Raw genomic sequence first — 20587 nt, 5'->3', positions numbered from 1 at the left:
AAATTCTCATGCCCCATGGTGGGCGCCAAAAATGTGTGTGTGAAAAGTGGATTTGTATCTGTATCTATATCTGAATACACAACACTTCAATTAAGTCATTAGATGCATGGTTAGTAAATCAATAATGAACAATGAATAATAAAACCATTACAAAGAGACCTATTGCCTTCTAGTAGATGTGAGTTTAGTTTTGCTCTCAAATTTCTTTATGCAATCTCAGTGACTAGATGACACCTAAACGAAGGATTTAATCTATATGAGTATGAAATTGAGCTAAATGGATGCAAGATTAATCTAGCTATGCATGATTAAGCTAACATGATTTAAGTAATATGAATGATCATTAAATATGCAATAACTAATATGTAATATTCTCAATGCACAAATCTCAATAAGCCTAGAGCAAAAACAGCATAATAACAATAATCTCTAGGTTCCTTTTTTTATGAGAGATGAGAGCCTGAATTTATAGAAAATCCAGAGAGAGACCAATGGTCAAGATCGATCAACGATGAGCGGCAGAGATTATCCAAGAGGAAGCACAATCTAGGTGAATTGATGTGATTGGCTATTTTCTCAGCTTTAAAGGAAACTAAACTAATTTTAAGATAAAATCAGATAAACTGATTTATTTTATATTTTTTATATTTTGATAGTCAATTGATTTAATTCATTAAATTGTTTTTCTGAGATAATTCCATATTGATTTCTTTTCTCAAATTTAATTATTTTTCAAATTAATTCTTTTTTTAATGATTTCATGGCAAATTGATTTATTAATTAAATATGCTAGGATATTTAATTAAATAAACAGGATAATTGATTAAAATGATTTACTTGAAATGATTAATTAATTAAATTATTTAATTAATATTGAGTGATTTATTTGCCATGTGACATTGATGATTGAGAATTGATTAATTAGGTGCTCATGATTGATTTAATTTGCCTTTGGTTAGGACCTTGGTGATCTAGCCGAGATTAGGGGCCTATGGTTTAGGTGACAGTTTTTAGGCTATTACAAGGACAAACTCACCATATACTCTCCTCCAAAAATATAATGGAACCTCAAAATTATTACAAGGTGGTTCGTCAAAGACCATCCACCACGTATTCCAAAAAAGATTCTTCATCTGCACATTGGTACACCAATGTATGGGAAACCTCTTTGCATTAAGAGGTAAGGACTCACCAATTCTAGGATCAACAAAAAGAGCACATATTTGTGTTTTACTTATGTTTTTTTATTTTTTACTGCATCATATGATAACCCATTAGCATAATAATTGCGACACCTATCGCTATGGTTTCCCCATTTTGTAATCTGACTCAAAACTGTAATGGCACCACTAGCCAATGTTTCTAGGCTAGTGGCAAGGGATAAATGATGCTCAAGCTCAAATGTTTTCAATCTATTAATTAGTCTAGTTATTTTAGCAGTGTTTTTCCCTAACTGATTAAGCAATTCCTCCTGTGTAGCTATTGTACGATCTAAAGGAGGAGTTGGAGGTGTATCTTGAGGATTTTGTTGTGGGTTTTGTTGTGGGTTTTGAGGTGCGTCTTGTTGTGGTTCAAGATTTTTAGAATCTGAAATTGGTAACAAAAAATAAAATAAAAAACAAATCAAAATCAACGAATTTAAATTGAAAACATAAATAAAATTTATCAAATGTGTAAGAAAATTTTTTTAAAATGCATAACTAACCTCTTTCCATGGTGATTGGGTGTGAAGGAATGGAGCCCGTGTGCAATTTAGAGGGTAAAACACGCTCAAACTCACTCTCGGTCGTAGGGAAAAAATTACAATCAATAGTAAAAAAATAATAATTTATTAGCAGGTATAGCGTACGCGCTCCTTTAGGAACTAAAACCACGTATGGGGTCCTAGTTCCTAAAAGACCGCATACGAGGTATTATTTCCTAAAGGACCCCGTACACTATTTTGGCCCTTTAGGCTCGGCCACAATGAACCTAACCGCATATGGGGTATTTTGAAATTTTAAAACCACGAACGCGATTGCTATTTTTTCAAGGTTTTTTTGGTGTGTGTCCACTTTTTTGCACACCATCTTGGTGCACACACCCTATATATGAATTAAATTAATTCAAGTTCAATTAACAATTCTACTTCATGACATAATATAATCATATACGTATATCTATGCGTATATTTTCACTTTATATATATAAATATATCGAATTCACACACACACACACACACACACACACACACACACACACACACACACACACACACACACACACACACACACACACACATATATATATATATATCTGTGTGTGTGTGTGTGTGTGTCATTATCCAAAATGTGGAAATATAAGCACGATATTTCATTTATTTTTGTATACACCTAAAAATGGTCTGAAGATAATTGATTAAATACGCAGTTATTTAGTTAATTCTTCTTCCCAATTAATTGAATTCACAAGTAATTTGATTAGTTTTTCTATTCATCTACTTGTAAATAAATCTAAATGATTTATTTATATATACATTTCATATCCCTCTTGATTAATATCCTCCCCCATTTAAATCAATTCTTCTAATCCCATAATTAAGATTAACAAATTCAAGCTTGTTGAGATTAATTAATCATTTTCCTAATTATTTGAATTTCTAAATTCAAATGAGTACATGGATCCTAACTTCTAACCACCCCCTAACCTAACCCATTCTATCTAATCCTGGGTTTAACTAACCCTATCCTATCTTGCACATCCTAAGCTCTTTTATTCTAACCTCCTATGGGTTGGATATCCCCTCCTTGAGACACATGGCACTTTGGCCACATGTCTTCTCCCTTGGACACTTTCCCTCTCATGAGCAAGGTTCTTTGACACTTGTCACCACATAGATGACATGTGTCCCTTCCTCCAACCTCTTCTCCAACTTCCTCAATCCCAACCCTTGATATCGTCTGATCGAATCCAGACCGTCGATTCCTGCCACCTTAGCTTTGGCCTTGGAAATCCTATAAATACCCCTCATTTTGAAGAAATAAATATCTCTTGCATTCATAGTTCTTGCATACTTACTATATGCATTTTACATCTTGATCATCTAGCAATAATTGTTAATTAGATTAATCATAGTTTATTTTCATATTAATCTAGTTTCATTTTGTCAATCATGTAGCTTGAATAGATCATTCTAGCTAAACCATCCATCAATCATCATGCATCTCATATCATTTTCATAATCAATCATGATCAAGTAGCTACTCAACTCTTGAGTTGTCACTATTGAAGGTCATTGCTCCACTGAGAACTAACAATTCCACAACCTTCAAGATCCTCAAGAATAGAGGGAGATGGGACATTTAAAAGGAGGCTATGGGTTTGCATCTTTAATTTAGCTTTTGTATTTTCTTCCTACTTATGTTTTATTGTCTCATCTATGTGTATGCTTGTTTCCATTGACACCATTTTTAGCATCACAATTTCGATATGAAATTTATACATTATCTGCACACAAAATGCATATAACGATAATCAAAATACATGCATAATCATTAAAACAAAACATTACAATCAATCTTTCTTCGAATTAAAGAAATGTCAATTTAAGATTACTCCTACCAAATTCATCATTCAAATTTAAACTAACACTCAATTAAAGCCATTTAAGTCATCTATCTTTGCAAGATATGAATTATGAATTCTAAAGTGGTGTGTGAAATTCCATCTCTTTACCGAAGTCAAAAAGCTAAGACAACTCTACCTAAACCAAGTTCTTGTCTTCATCCATGTTCACCTGTTCCTACATTCACTTGCACTCGATTGCTCATTAGCAATGACAATCCCCAATTTCATAAATAAGATAATTTAAATCGTTCATTTGCATTTAAATTTCTATCCTATTCCATATCAATTTTCAATTTCAATTTCAAATTTCATTTTATTTTTCCATTTAATCTATATATCATAAAATATGAACAATTTTCCTAATTTAATAATTGCAATTAATACTGATAAAAATGATTTGTGACAAGTGAACTTCCTTTGGTTGTAGCTATAAGACTGTGTTTTTTATTAAAGTAAAAGCAAGTTTTGAAGGGGCGCTGAAACCCTTTACAAAATGACCTTACAAGATAAAAGCATTAAGAAACCAGGAGGAACATACATTAGGAAAACCAAAAAATTACTAGTAAAAACTAGCAAAAGCCCCAAAAAAGCAGCATAAACCAGCCAGACCAGACAAATGGAACTAATTTATATTTTTCGGGGCATTAGCTAAGTTACTGCTAATTCCATACAGGTCTTTGATATTATCCCTAAGATTAGGGATTTCCTTAGCAGACACAGCAGCAGCTTTCTTAACACTCACTCTAGTTCTCATTGCAGCTCCACCAGGTGTAGCTTCCCCGCTTCCAATCTCGATTGCATATTCATCCATGTCGAGGTCCACCACCGATTTGGGAGAGCTGGAGTTATCGAGGACCTTCAAGATATCCTCTAGGTTCTTTATAACAGCAGACAAGATATTCAGGATCAAACCCAACAGGTTTTTCATCGCCACTTTCCCTTCTTCTAGATAGTCAATCTGAGCTGTCATTTTTTTAACTTTTTCCTCCATGTCCTGCTTCCATTGCTTCTGATTCATGTCATCTTCCTTCCTTTTCTCATCCATTTGTTTCCCATTTTTTTCCAGATTCTTCAATAGTTCATATGTCCATCTATCATAACCCAATCTAGCCTCAGTGAGTTTTTTAAGGTTATCCAGGAATAACCCTTCTCCATCGCTCTCCTTATCCTCACTCAAACTATCTTTAGTCATTTCCTTCTTGGGTTCCTTGTTCTTCTCCCTCTCAGAATTCATATCTTTTTCCTCAATATCCAGGAATAACCCTTCTCCATCGCTATAAGACTGTGTTACAGGGAGTTGTTGCTTCCTTTAGTTTGTAGCCCAAAAAACCTAATGTGATCTTGTTTTAATTTGTGAGGCTATATTTGGACAGTATCTCCAAGCAGCTTGCTCACTATGGTTTTTCCCTTGTTGGATATTCTATGTAAATCTGGTGTCTACTTATGAAATTGTGATATTTTGTTTCCTTGTTGCTAATTTGTTTCAAGTAAGGGTTTAAATGTATGTTGAAGAGTTTGAGCTATATTGGAATACTAATTTATCCCCCTCTCAACATTTTGGTGTGTTTAATAGGATGGATAGCAATTGTGAGATTTGTTTTATAGAGGTCAACAAATTCTATACGGACCATGGGATTCCGAGGCATAAGAAAACTTCATACACCCCACAACAAAATGGAGTTGTAGAGAGGATGAAAAAAACATCGATGGAGAGGTCTAGGAGTATGATGAGTGGTGTTGAGCTTGAATAGAAGTTCAAGGTTGAAACGGTAGCCACTGCATGTTATTTGATTAATAGATCTACTACTTTGGTGCTTTTTGAAAAGACCCTATGGAAGCATGGTTCAGTAAGAAGCCCTCAATGATGCATCTCAGAGTCTTTGGTTGTGAGGCATATGCTCATGTGCCTTGTGAGAAAAGGTCAAAATTACAAAACAAGGTGGTTAAGTGTATCTTCATCGGTTATGATGTCAGGGTGAAGGGTTACAAGCTTTAGCATACAATTGTAAAGAAGGTGATTTATAGTAGAGGTGTGATCTTTCGTGAGTTGAAACCTTCCAATGTTGATTTGTAGCTAGAGAAGGAAGAGAAATAGGAGGAGGTAGTTCAAGTTCCACCCACTTGAAAAAAAAAGATGAACAACGTACTCTTGTTTGACCTAATGATGAGGAGAGCTCTAGCAACTCTGAGAGTTTTAAAGAGGAACAAGATCCTCAACCTCGGCCTTTGAGGAGGTCTATGCATGTTAGACGACAACCAAAAAGGTTTGGTTATTCCTTGTTGGATTCCAATTGCATATTTTTTTATTGCTAACAATGATGAACCTAGGACTATTAGAGAGGCTGAGTATGCATGATGTACATTCTTAGATGGAAGCCATGAATAAAGAGATTGCTACATTAAAGAAGAATACTACATGGGATCTGGTAGCTTTTCTTGGAGGACATAAACCTATTGGTTGTATATGGGTGTTCAAGAAGAAACTGGGTCTAGATGGTAGTGTTGAGAAGCACAAGGCATGGTTGGTCATTAAGAGATATTCCCAGGTGGAGGGAATAGATTATGGAGACATATTGAAGTTGACATCTATTTGTTTCTCGTTATCACTTGCAACTTCTTATGAATTGGAAAACAAGCATATGGATGTCAAGACAACATTCTTTCATGGTGATTTGGAGGAAGAAATCTATTTGTCACAACCAAAGCATTTATCCTAGAAATCTCTTTATGGCTTAAAGCAATCTCCTAGAATATGGTATCAAAAGTTTGAAACATGTGTTATCTTTGGGATTTTTGAGATCAAAATTTGACCATTGTGTTTATTACGAAGTTGAAAATGGTCACATTCTCACCATAGTCCTGTATTTGGATGATATGTTGTTCATTAGAAATGGTAAAAGAATGATTTCAAATTTGAAGTCTCGATTGTCAGTATGATTTGAGATGAAAAATATAGGTGCAATGAGGTATATTCTAGGAATGGAGATCAAAAGAGATAAAGTTGTTAGAAAGCTTTGGATCAGCCAAAGCAAGTATATGAACTTTGTGTTGGAGAGGTGCAACATGACAACTTGCAAATAGCTAGTTGTTCTAATTGTTCAGTGGACGATAATTTTTGTAGAGGATTGTCCAAAATCTCCTACTGAGATGGAGGACATGACCAGAGTTCCTTATGCAAGTGTTATTGGAAACTTAATGTATGTAATGGTTTGTACAAGGCTAGGCATTTCCCAAGCAATGGGAGTTCTTAGTAAGTTTTTGGCTAATCTTGGATGCCTGCATTGGGATGCAATGAAGAAAGTGTTCAGGTATTTGTGGGGTAATTCTGAGTATTCCCTATGATTTCATGGCAATCTTGCTGGACCTTGACATTCTATGAGTATTCGTGGATATGTGGATTTGGATTGGGCTAGTGACATTGACAATAGAAGATCCACCAGTGGATATGTTTTCATGATATTTGTTGGTGCAATAAGTTGGATGAGTAAGCAACAAGTTGTAGTTGCTTTGTCCACTACTGAAGCAGAGTACATGACAACTACTCATGCTTGCGATGAATCCATTTGGCTTAAGAGATTGTGCTTGAATTTTGGTTTTGATGTAGGACAGATTACTATCTGTTGTGATAGCTAAAGTGTTATTTGCTTGGAAAATAATCCTACTTTCCATACCAAAACAAGGCACATTGAGGTGTCATTTCACTTTGTTTATGATACTGTGGAAGATGGAAAGGTGAAGTTGGAAAAGGTTGACACTTTGATGAATGTTGTTTATGCATTGATGAAACCAATGAACATTGAAGAGTTCGGATTATGTGTCGATTCTATGGGCCTTGTGGTGTGAGCAGTGATTAGGAGAATGTTGGGTTTAAGGTGTCTTAATCTTAGAGAGTCCCATGGTTAAATAATTAATTTAATAGTCACTTTCTTGTTGATTTTATTAATTAAATGCTAAAATATAAGTTTCCATGTTGCTAAGGCACTTTGTGGGACCCAATGGCAAGTTGGCTTCCTACATGCAATGTGTAGAGAGCAAGAAGGTGAAGCTTGTCATAAGGGAACTAATTTGGAGAGAGGCGATTGTGAAAACATCTCCAATGAGCACCATGGTGACATGTGGCACTCCTTTTGGAGTTATCTCTGGGCAAGATTTGGAAAGTTTGTAAATGAGACTATGTTGACCACTTATATAGACTTAAAGTCAAAAGGAAAGTTCTAAATTGGGCAATGGGCTAGATTTTCTCTAGTGGGAAGCCTTGCATATGATGATTAATTATTAGTTGCATAAATATAAAGTTTGGAGCCTTGCATGTGATTGCATGATTGGTAGATTGCCTTGTGAGTCAATTTGGACCCATGCATATTGCTCATTTCAATTTGCATGCATGCAGAGACTGTGGAGATGACACATGACACTCTTGGTATTATAAATATGTACAATACATGTATTTGTAGAGATGAGCTTTTGTATTGTTCTGAGAAGTCGTGTTTTTAGATCCACTCTAGACTTGTATCACAATGTTGCAACTCTTAAAAGCATAGCTTTAATATCTTATTCATGAATTATACATGCTTTGGGGTGTGGGTATTTTCCTAAAAGAGTTTTCCCATGTAAATTTGTACCTTATGGTTTATGTGTTTTAAATCTAAAATTTAAAATGAATGTGCATATTAATTAAAATTTTAATTGCTTGAGATTTGTAAGAAATTTTTGCAAACCTCTCCTACTTAGATCCATGTTTGGAAGTTTCTTCCGCTATGTAACTTCCTTTAAGTATTGATATGGAATGCTTGAGATTGATATGTTAGAATGTGCACCTAAAAATCTTATTTATCTTCATTTTCTAAATAGTTAAACTTGTCAAGGTGGTGCATAAGGATGTTGTTTAATAATTTTTCAAATTGATAGGTGAATGGGTTTTCTTGGATCAAACCCCTTTAGCAAGCTAAGCTAATGACAATGAGCAATATTAAAAACAACACATGTAGACATGCAAATAGCATATATGCCAATTATGTAAATCTAATTCCTTATCTCTTCTAAAATTCAAGTGTGCTCTTATTATCCTCCCATATGTAATTAAGCGTGCATTGAATGACTTTAAATATAATGACATAGCAACATGTTATATAAAAAATGTGGAAAGTCGGTTCATCATAGATAGTAGAAAGGATTGAGAAAATTACAATTAAAATTGAAGAAATTTAATTGGATTTAATCTCATATATTATATGATTGGATGATATAAATTTCATGTCACTTCAAAATGAACCATATATTTGAAATAATAAACTTCAAAACAAGTAGTATATATATGAAAATAGTATAAATAAAAGAATAATAATCATGAACAAAAAATAAATATCAATGAACAAAAATTAGACCATAGTCAAACAACACACAAAATAGTAACAATTATCAATATATCATTTACATTTTAAACATTTCACCAAGTGAAAATTAAATTGAATAAAATATAATGTAATCAAATATACAAGTCAAATCCAAAAGCTCAAATCACATCTACATAAACTTTAAAAAGCTAATACTTCCAATATAACCAATTACAAAATCACTAGGAAAAACCGATTTTATTGGTTGAAACTTATTTATAGAAAAGCTAACTAATCATTCAATACTTACAAGTTATCAGTCAAAGGTTATGGTTTTAAATCCGAAGAAGAAATAATTTCCCTGCACTCATATATATTTCTTATTAAATATCAAGTATATTAATACAAATTTTACCTACAATAAATATTTACGATTTACTAATATAAATGCCTGTAAATTTTCCTATATTAATCTCGGGCCTCTTCAACTGAGACTGTAAAATATGGTCAAAACTGGCAAAAACAGGGCAGAGACCATCAATTTACAGGCCTCCATATAACACACATCTCCATCCCAGTAAATATAGAGAGGAGCGTTTTTAAGGCTACCTGGAGCTTGCAAAGGCGCACTAACATGTAAAATTTGATCTCTAGAATGCTACTGCAGTCATCTGCTCAAAAACACGCAATCGATTTCTTTTTCGGCCCATCTGAGTGCTCCAATTCCATTCTGGCAATTGCAAGTCAAGAAGATCTGATTCTGCTTGTAGAGTAGCATTTTCTTCAATTTTGAGGGCCTGAATCTGTTTGAGTAATTCCTCTGTTCGATCCAACGGCTTGTGTTCTTTGCTCGTTGAGAGTGACGCCTGGAGAATATTGATAGCCTCCTCTACCTTCCCCTGCTTCATCAGGCATATGCTCAAATTGCAGGCCTTGTTCTCGTCCGGATCGATTAACTGCGCTTTTCTGAATAAAAGTTGAATCCATAATACATTAGGCTTTTAACAGTCTTACGAATTGCATTTTGCTTGAACATTAAACAGTTCAAGGTTAAACAATCAATGACAATTTCACATATCTTTGATCAAATAAATCTTTGAATTCTGTTTCTTCTGAAGATGGATCAGAGTGTGATCGGAAATTTTGATACTAAAAATATACACAATCATAAATATAAAAACAATAATTTCACACAGTAATCTCAGCAATTGGTGGAAATTTGACTAACAATAGGCTTAAAATTAAAATTGCAAAACTTCTGAGTAAAGCTATGTGGTGATCAGAATGGCGAAGTAAAAAAGTTCAGCTACTCACCTGTAAACGATTTCGGCGGCGGCGAAGTTGAGCTGCTGCATGTATGCCCATCCCAAATTGCCCTGCCAGTGGCCATTACAGTTAACCTTTGTTCGGTGCATGAGATTTAAATTTCAGCCGTAATAAACAGTAAAATAGTGTACCAGAAGTCGGGTAGTCTCCTGCTTTATGGAGAGTTGAAACTTCTTTCCATGTGACCGTGCTGTTTTGGTAGCCTTCCCGTTAAATGCAGCGCCGCGCTGAATTAGGCAGAGCTTGTGCTTCAGCAGCTCGATTTGCTCGTCTAATCTACCACATTTCTACCCGCAATAACCACAAAATATTTAGCAAAAAGACTAAAGATTGTCTAAGAGCAATAGTTTTTCAGATTCTATCTAGTTTTGCAATCTTCATAATTTATTTTTTTGCTTTTCTTGTTGCAATGATGGATCATTACTGAGTGTGATTCTAAATTGTGATAATAAAAATTTCTTATAGATTCCTTTTTTCAACCCTCCTTTGATACATAATCCTTTCTTCAACTTTAATTTTCAACATATTATTCTCTCAACCTCAATTTCAGAAATACAAACAAACTTACCTGAAGTGTGATTTATATTTCTCTTAAATTGCAGAGTTCTCATGAATTTCAGAAATACAAACTTATTCGAATTGTGATTTATCTTTCTCTTTACAAATTGCAGAGTTTTCATGAAAACATTAAATAAAGTAAAATGGAGATGTGTACCTTATATAGATCAAAAAGCACATTATCAAGAGACTCCTGCGCTTGGTCAGAGCATAGGTGTCTGAAGGATTTAATGGCCGCAATAGCCTCTTCGGATCTGTTGTGCTGCTTCATGACGACAGCCATATCTTTAAGAGCGCTGTCAACGCGGTCCCCGGCATTAATGGCTTGCCAGAAAAGGGCAATGGCACCCTCCGGGTCCTTGTCCACAAGCTGTCATCACAGACCGAAGTTAATTTCATTACAAAGTGAAAAAAAAAAGACATCCGCGAATATGTGAGAAAAAAAAGTAAAAAATAGGCGACCTGGAGGTGCTTGGCTCTGCCATAGGGAGTATCCGCAAATGGGACTTTGTACATCGTATGAAGCGGATCCTTCTTTAAACTTACTGTCAACTTTTTCTCTTCACAACACAGCGGAATAGGAATAGGAGCCTTTTCTCTTCTCACCTCCATTTTCTTTACAAGCTCCTTTCTTTCTTTACAGTTTTGGATCCCTCTCTGGTTGAAATCGTTGAATAAGGCCTCCTCAGAATCCAGGCGAACAGCTATAAATTTCGAAGCCTGCAACACATATTTTCAACAAAACACGACCAAAGATCAAAATTTATTACCTATTGGACTCCTCAAACATTCAGATATCTTAAACTAGTTCTTTAAGTGATTTTCTTCACAGACATTGGCAGGAAGAAAACTAATTTGTGAACTTCTCGGAAAGAATTAAAATAGATGTGAAGACTACCTCAAATCATATGACTCCAACAGCGCAGCGAAGGATCTGCTCAGAATTTCAGGGATTTGAATAGTTTCCTTGTTGGGGAAATTTATGCTGCGGAAGGAGAAGATGGATGGATATAAACCCCCGTGGATGAATGTAGACGGAATGGCGTCCAGATACATCTTGTGATAAATGAAGCTTCCCCGTATTTTATGAAAATAATAAAAACGCACAGGCTTTTTTGAAAAAAAGAGCAGCAACATCGTAGGGGCCACACGTATTCCTTCACGGAATAGAGCATAAAATTTGACTGTCACGTATTCCACAAAGATTAGTTGTTGTGGACTTGTATGGTCCATGGCCTCGTTTTTATAGAGACTTGTCAAAGTATATAATTAAGAAGATATTTCAAGCTCTAATTCATATGTTTATTCTAATATTTTAAATATTATTTTTTCACAAAATTTAAACAGTAGACAGTTAATACTAATTATGTATCTCATTTATAATGAAAATTAAAAGGTTGTTCTATTTTCAATAGTCAAAATATATCTTTGATTATTGAATGGAAAGTTATTTAAGAGTAATATTAACATTCTTTTGCAAGGGAATGACTAATCTTATATTCAATGTACTTAACCATTGATTGTTTATGTGGTAAGGTGGGGCCTAGACCTTTTGTCTATATTTCATCTCATTTTTTGTTATTTAATTTTCACCATTGACTCTTATCATTTGACATTAACTATTTCAACATGTGACTTATAACAATTAATTTTATTGTACCCATACTCTCCTTCTTAACTATTTGTAGATGTCTTAAAAATGTATTAATTTAATAAAATAAGTATTTATTGTCTATTTAATTATTTTATCATTATTTTTTTATTAATTAAATAAATGTTTTAATTTATTTAATTAATTCCTTAACCTTTTCTTCTATTAATTAAATAAATATTTTTATTTGATTTTTTTATTAATTCATTAATCTTCTTTTTTCCTATAGTTAGATAAATATTTATTATTTATTTAATTATTTTAATTCCACATTTTTCAACTATTAATTGAATAAATATTTCTATTTATTTAATTAATTCATTATCACTTTCTATCCAATCCTAGCCCTCCAACTTGTTCACATGGATCATAATCCAAATTCGTAGTCATGTGAGAACTGTCACATTCTCTCCCCTTGACATGTCTAACTTAAGCCTTATCACCCATTTATTGAATCTAGACACCTATCAAAAAGTCAACCCGCCTCATAATCTCACCCATCCATTCATTTTAACCTCTTAATCTTGATCACTCTCCCTCCACCTCTTAATTGCATCCACCCATTCATTTTAACCTCTTTAATCTTATTCATTCTCCTTTCACCTCTTAATCATGGCCATTCATCTTTTAACCTATTAATCTAAGCCCTTGATTCTCTAGAGATTTCTATAAAAGAGGCCTTTTTTCTCTCATTTTTCAGCTACCAAGTATGCATATAGAATTCTTGCTTAGGGCTTCATAGTATCCATTTAGTCATTATTTTCTTGATACCATGCTTGCATCATCAATCAACCACGCTTCACTCTTTTATGCCATCTTGTGCTGGTGTTTAATGCTGAGAGAAAACTACTATTACCCACAAGCTCTTAAAGGATTGGCGAACAATGGAGTCAATCTTTTCATGTGTGTGAAGGTATGCATTGTTTGTTTCATTTGCGTGCACTTGATTTGGAGCTCTATTAGTGTTATTGATTTGCTTGTAAATTCTACAATTGTGGTTGGACTTTTGATGAGTTTACAATAGATTAACATTTCAATATACACAGTTCTATAAATACATATTGATAATTAGCAATGAAACTGTAATAAAACATAAAATACACATAGTAAGAATAAAATAAAACTATCACTTTTCATTCAGAACTTTCAAATTTTATTGCAGTCTCTATCACTAATAGTTGTATATAAAAGTTGTAGTGATTCAACTGAAGGCCAAGCCACAAGATTGTTTGATTCTAGGGAAGTCATTCTATTACTCACTACCTTGTATCACTATTTGAATAACTGTTTAAATAAATATTGACCATGTTTGGAATCATTTTAGATCTCTAAGGCTATAATTTTAGTTTAATAGTCTTATGAAAAAGGATTGTAATGATAAGAATTAAAAAACTAATTACTTTTTTACATGATAGTCAAGCATAGTATGTTTTGGATTAAGACAAAAACAGGGTTTGAAGGGGCCCCGAAACCCTTTACAAAAAGGATTCTAAAAGACTTAGAATCAAAGCAGTAGAAAAATCCAAAACAAAAATGGGATGCAAAAGATAGGACAATACAAAGCATAGCCAAGAAACCAGCAAACGCCCAAACAAGCAGACAAAGGATCAGCAAAGAACCAGCAAACTAAAAAATACAAAAAACACAGAAAGACAACACAATCACATGAGGCTCTTGAGGGTCTCGGCGACCTCAACCTCCAGCAAGCTCATCTTGTCAGCAACCATCCTAATCTCTTTGTAATCCTCGCTCTAAATCACATCTTTCTTCTTCATATTGCACCGGGTCCGCTTGCAAGGGCCTTGATCATCCTACATCTTCTCACTGTCATCACCAATAATCAAAATTTTCTCTTGTTTCCCTCTATCAAGATTGTTTGCCATGGAATTCATGGCATATGTCGTTTGTTTGACAATCTTGTGGCTATTGGTCATAATTGCTTTGAGGGTGGCTTGAATTTTATTATAGTTTTCATCCACATGGGTGAGCCTCTTCTCAAATCTTTTTTGCACTTGATCAATACCTTCCACCGCTCTATTGATGCAGTCCACCACAAAATTCTTCTCATCTTCCATCCAATGCCCTTTATCTTTCTGATTATCCTAAATAGTAACAATAGGGACAGCATCCATCTTACTGTCCAAGGCCCTTTGGTTGATTTTGACCTCCTTTAGCTTATGAAAGATCCATTTGAACAAGCTGAAAGTGTCAATGACATGGTCCCTAGCCATTCCCAGAATATTTTCATAATCATCCCTCTTATCACTCAGTTCCACACTCTTCACACGAAGATCCTTAGTTGTATTATGTCGAGGCGGTGAAGGGGACGACAAAGGGGGCTTGTCAATGTTCTATCCGTTAGGCTTAATGCCATCCCTTGCACCACCCGTAGAGCCCTCAGAGTTAGCATTGTTGCCACTAGACACAAGGGAATCCTTGCCAAACGAGGTGGAGGAAGAAGACACAACCAGTTGCTTCCACACCTTCTTACCCTTACCCACAAAAGATTTAGCCTTCGGAGAGATAACAGGTTTGGCTTTTTTATGAGGGGGGGGAGTCTGAAATGAACTCCTCACCACCCGAATCCCCAAAAGAAGTATCATCCTTAGAAGAAATAGGGATATAAATAGACATGGCAAGGAGGGCACAAAAATGGGAATCAATAAGCACCAAAAGCCCTTCATGGAGGATAGGGAACTTAACAAGGTTCTTTTTATGGTCCCTAAAATTAGCCCTCATGGCAGACATAAGATAGAAAGGAAGGGACACCTTGATACCATAACGGAAATGATTCAAAAGCACAAAATGATGACCATAAACCCTAGTAAACCGACCATCGAGGGTGAACTATTCCATAATTACCTTAAGAAGTTTCGCTCAGAACTTCTTGATAACAGAGATATTGAAGTAGCTCGTCGTTTTCTTTATCATTTTGGCCCTCTCCTCTTCATTTTTGGGGAATTTCAGCACCACCTCCTCTGAGTAGTTTATGTCCCTATAGAATTTCATCCCATCAACCGAAAGGCCAGTGACTCGAGCAATTAAATTCTCATCAATAAGCACCTTGTGCCCATGCAGAGTGATGGTGTCATCTTTCCAATGCTTCTCAAAATAGGCAGTCACATCCTTATTTCTCCCCTTTAAACTCTAAATGTATGGGGTAACACCTCTTTTCTCCAGGATCCTCTAAATTACACTATAGCATATGTATGATGAAGTTTAACAAATTGTCATCACCCATGAATGTTATATACCCTCATTACTAATGTAGTAACATATGGTGCTTGAATATTACGCTAAAAAACTAATTATTTTTTTGCTTCTTGTAATTACAATCATTTTCATTAAACTGTTAAACCAAAATTACAGCCTTAGAGATCTAAAATGATTTTTAAAAAGAGTAATATTCATTCATTTATGATATTCAAATATGCGTACAAGGTTCAAAACAAGGTAGTGAAAAATAGATGGACTCCCTGGGGATCAAATGATCTCGTGGCTTTGCCCTCAGTTCAATTTCTATAGCTTCTATACACAACGATTAGTGATAGGAGACAAGAATAAAAATTGAAACTTCTAAATGAAATTGTTTTATTTTATTCTTAGTGTTTATAGTTTATGTTCTATTGCTATAATGTCACCACTAATTTCTAATGTGTTTATAGTAGTTAAGGAAGGGACTATTGGAATATGAGTATAATTAATTATGTTAATCGTTACTAGTCTAAATTTTAAGTAGTTAAGGTTTAGAAGGGTAATGTTACACAATGTTATGCATGTACATAATGAAGTCTAATAAGTTGTCACTACCCATGAATTTTATACCTCCTTTAATATTGTAGTAACATATTATGCTTGACTAGTGGACTACTGGGTTGAAGGCAACTGGGTGGATCTTACTGTGATTAGTCCTACCCTTGGGCCGCTACAATCTACTTTGAATTCCTTTACTTTGGAGAATGTTAACATTGATGATGAGTTGATATGGCGGTCTTCTTCAAGTAGTAAATTTTATGTTGCTTCAGCTGCTTGTCATTCAGATCCTCCTGTCTCTTGGTGGTCCAAATTTTGGATTAAATAGCTGATCCCTAAAATCAATATGTTTTTCTGGCTCCTTTTTTCTAAACAGAATCTTGACTATGGATAATCTCTGTAAAAGGGGTTTTTCTTTACCTAACAAATGTTATATGTTCTTGAAGGAAGCTGAGTATGTTGATCATCTCTTTTTGCATTTCTCTTTTGCGAATGACATATGGAGTCAAGTGTTTCAATGATGGGATCTTTGTTGGGTCTTTCCTAGCTCAGTTAAAGAACTCATTTCTCAGTGGAAGGCACCTACTAAGAATAATTCTTTACAGACTTTGTGGTCCTTTGTGTATCCCCACGTGGCTTGGGGCATATAGAAGGAGTGTAATAATCGTATTTTTAGGGAATATTATCTCCAACCAAATGTTGTCTTCAGGAAAATTAACCGGTCCATCCTTGATAATATTTCTATTCTTTGTCCTAGACCAAGCTCCCAAAGTAGTGTGGCATGCAATGACTATGAGCTTAGGGTTGCAAGGGCCTGGGAAAACCATATTGATGGTCCCATTCCTTTAAAGCCCAATGCTAAAAACAGAAATCACCAAGAGTGGAGAAGACCTCCTCAGGGTTGGGCCAAAGTTAACTTTGATGGGGTGGCAAAGGGTAACCCATGGTCAACAGGATGTGGGGGAGTGTATGGGGTAACACCTCTTTTCATCATACATGCATTACAATGCTATCATCCTAATCAAGAGGCCAACACAATCAACTTTATCAACTTTATCATATCATAGTAACTTAAAGAAAATATAGCATTGTCCAATATTATTATTAAATCCTAACAACCATCAATGGTTGTAGTTAAAGTATATGGAAACATTATTCATAAATAAGAGAAAAAGACAATATTTGTAAAATAAACCAAAGTTTCTAATTGGCTTGTTTCAAAAATAGTAACCTTTTTCCAATATTGTTAAATCATCTAATAGTCTCTAACATCATCACATTTAAGAACATGAAATCACATGTGTTATTTCCATAGTTAAAAGATATCTCTTGTGACATTACACTTCTTATGTCACAATAAATTATATTATTAAATTCATCAACTACACACTATACTACAAAGATCTATAAACATTAGATCATATACAAAGATCTTTATATATGACATATAGAAATCATCTACTATTATCTTTATAAATTTTACAAGATAAAAAAAAAATTATATATACATATGTACAGCTCAAGTGAATAGTACTGATTTTCTTTATTATTGGTTCATATTGATTTAAATCTTCATTGATATTCTATAATATATTTTTTAGATTTGCATGCTTATTTCATATTTTCACATTCTAGTAGTTTCCTTCATTTCTAACATAAATTATGGACCAAATAAAATTATACCTTTAAAAATTCTATAATATTAAATCTATTATCTAAATAATACAGTTCAAAAGTTAACCAAGTACATGTAGTTTCAATAATAATTAAATAATACTATTTAGTGCTTTCCCACTTCACTAAACAATCATCCTTATCTATAAGAATTCAAAACTATAGATTATTTAATTAGGAATATGATTGATAAGTTAGCTTTTAGACTCTTTTATCAAAAAAAATAAAGATTTGATATTGTAGATTTGTTTAAAGGTCCAAGTTCATTTCATCCATATTTTATATTATTAAAAGAATAAATTATTTAATGAAATATCTAAGATAAACATACATATATAAATGCATGAGTATTTTTTATTCATATATGTGCCCCTCTCTCGCATGCCTTGGTTAAAGTGAAAACATGCTCTTGTCAATATTGCTTCATATATTTATATTTTCAAGAAAAAAACAAATATAACATTGTTTAATGCATCCACACTATACTAATCATTCCTTACAATTTCCTTGCTATATTTGAACATTTAAAAGATGACATTGCATCACTTATGACCCTTCAAAACATGAATAAATAAATAAATATTTTTACACCCACAAATATGAATGTAATTTAAAATATGTAATAAAAAAATTTCTAAACACACTTAACCTTAAATATAATAACAAGACCACTAAAACTTTTAATGATTCATGAAGACCTTCTGAACAAAGCTATAAGTTTAAAGCATACTTCACCTTGGATCAAAAGGGCTCATAATTGTAATGAATATTTCCAGAACCTAAAACTACCTCTTCATATTGAAGGCTACAAATCTATTATGCATATGCATAATTGTAATGAGTATGCATTTCAAATAGCTTCATTCAACAATTTTTACAAAATGACCTCATGTTGTGGAGGTTTTAACTAAACCACATCAAGTGCTCCACATTATTTCCAACTATACAAAAAAAAGATTATCCTCCTTAAAATATAGATATAGAAAAACATAGTGAAATATTGTTGAAGTCTTTTAAAATATTGTAATTGTTGATTGAATTCAATGGTGCATCTTCAAATATATAGAGTAGTGAAATATTGGATGTCATCCAAAATAATTATCATGATATCTTATAAGATGGAGAGTGTATTCATGTGTATTAACTTTAAACCAAAAGTTGTTGAAAAGAAAACATAGATTAGTGATCTACTATTTCTACATGTTAGTGGTGTGTTTTACCCTTGTGTGATAGATAAGCACGACAATTACAACATATGTGGCAAGAATATAAATAACCATTTAAGAAAATATATGTGCATTCATTCATCATACACAATTTGAGTCTCCATTAACTTTATTTTATTCATTGCACAATACATTGCCATATATATTTTGCATGTCACACTTCACTCTAACATCTTCTATTTTCTATTATCTAGGTTATCTATCCTTTCCTTCTACCACTCTTCTACTAATCCTCTCTAAGTGTGGCATAAATATATTGTTATCACAGCTCTACCACATATAGGGACCTTTCCCTATCCATATTTCTTCATGGATGTGCTATTTTAAAGTTACTATAAGAAATTTGAATGTATTACATTCTTGTTATTTTTACCTATAATATATGTTACTATTTCTACTTTATATTGGGATGGGTTATCTGATGTCAAACTTTGATACCCTAAAAAAAATTCACTTTTGATCTCCATTGGCCTAATATTTCATGTTTTCAACCTATTGGGGTTAGATAGGATATATTCTACCAACATCATCCCTCAACTTAAACCATATATTTTCACTAGTTCTATTCCCCACTGCTATGAAAGAAGCCTTAATATGATGGATGATATTAAAAAAAAAAATATGATAAAAAAAAATTCCATGTGTTGACACCTTTATGGAAAAATTAAAATTTGAATCACGCCATCAAAATATTTAGGGATTCATACTCTTATAAATCACCTTTAGTTGGTAAGTTGTTGTCAAATGTATGTTACCCTATTATTTTTCTTTTCCATCTCTATCTATTCCTCTCTCTTTTCTCTCTCCATATTTCTCTTCTCTATCTTCTTCTCCTCTTTCTCCATCTCCATCACCATCTCTATCTCTCTCTTTACCCCTCTCCCTCCCCCACTCCGACTCTCCCTCTTCTTCTTTATATCCCCATCTCTACCTCTCTCTCTCTCCCTCTCACCCCATTGGAAACATAACATGAGCCTATTGGTAATGGAACTTGATTATCTTCCTTATTCAAATGTTTTGTTTTAGTTATGATTGGATCCTTGCAAGTGGATGGATAGTTGATTTGAAGCTATCACTTCTCCATTGAGAACTTTGTTGCACAAACATCATTTTCTAAATGACCTACCAATTAACCTCATTTACTACACAAATTTATACAAAAATATATCATTTTATCCCTAATTGACTTTCCACATCTCTCCAACATAACCATTGCACACCAAGATGTGATTGCTAGCCTAGGTTATGATGTTTTTGATTAAGGTAAAAATAGGTTTTGAAGGGGCCCCGAAACCCTTTACAATTCAAGCTTAACAGAAAAAGCAACAAGAGACAAAAAGGAACAGGCCAATGAAAAGCCAGCAGAAAACCAAAGAAAACCAGCTAAAGCCCCACAAAGCCAGCAAAACTGGCTAGACCCAAGAAGATAAACTAACTGATTTTTTTCAGGGCATTAGCCA

At 33.7% G+C, this 20587-nt stretch overlaps 1 protein-coding gene across 1 annotated transcript; it reads right to left on the bottom strand.

The window, feature by feature from the left end:
* Positions 1 to 9287: 9287 nt before the first annotated feature.
* Positions 9288 to 11971, bottom strand: LOC131033739 (protein SULFUR DEFICIENCY-INDUCED 2). The gene is made up of 6 exons (XM_057965013.2): positions 11722 to 11971; positions 11286 to 11543; positions 10981 to 11193; positions 10397 to 10552; positions 10254 to 10315; positions 9288 to 9905 (listed from the first exon to the last, which is right to left on the bottom strand). The coding sequence occupies exons 2-6, from the start codon at positions 11433 to 11435 to the stop codon at positions 9590 to 9592; spliced, it is 897 nt and encodes a 298-aa protein (XP_057820996.1). The 5' UTR covers positions 11436 to 11543; positions 11722 to 11971; the 3' UTR covers positions 9288 to 9589.
* Between the last annotated feature and the right edge of the window lie 8616 nt (positions 11972 to 20587).

This window comes from Cryptomeria japonica, chromosome 4 (genome assembly GCF_030272615.1).
Source record: "Cryptomeria japonica chromosome 4, Sugi_1.0, whole genome shotgun sequence".
In the NCBI taxonomy this organism is placed as follows: Eukaryota; Viridiplantae; Streptophyta; class Pinopsida; order Cupressales; family Cupressaceae; genus Cryptomeria; species Cryptomeria japonica.
This window is presented reverse-complemented; position numbering and strand designations above follow the sequence as displayed.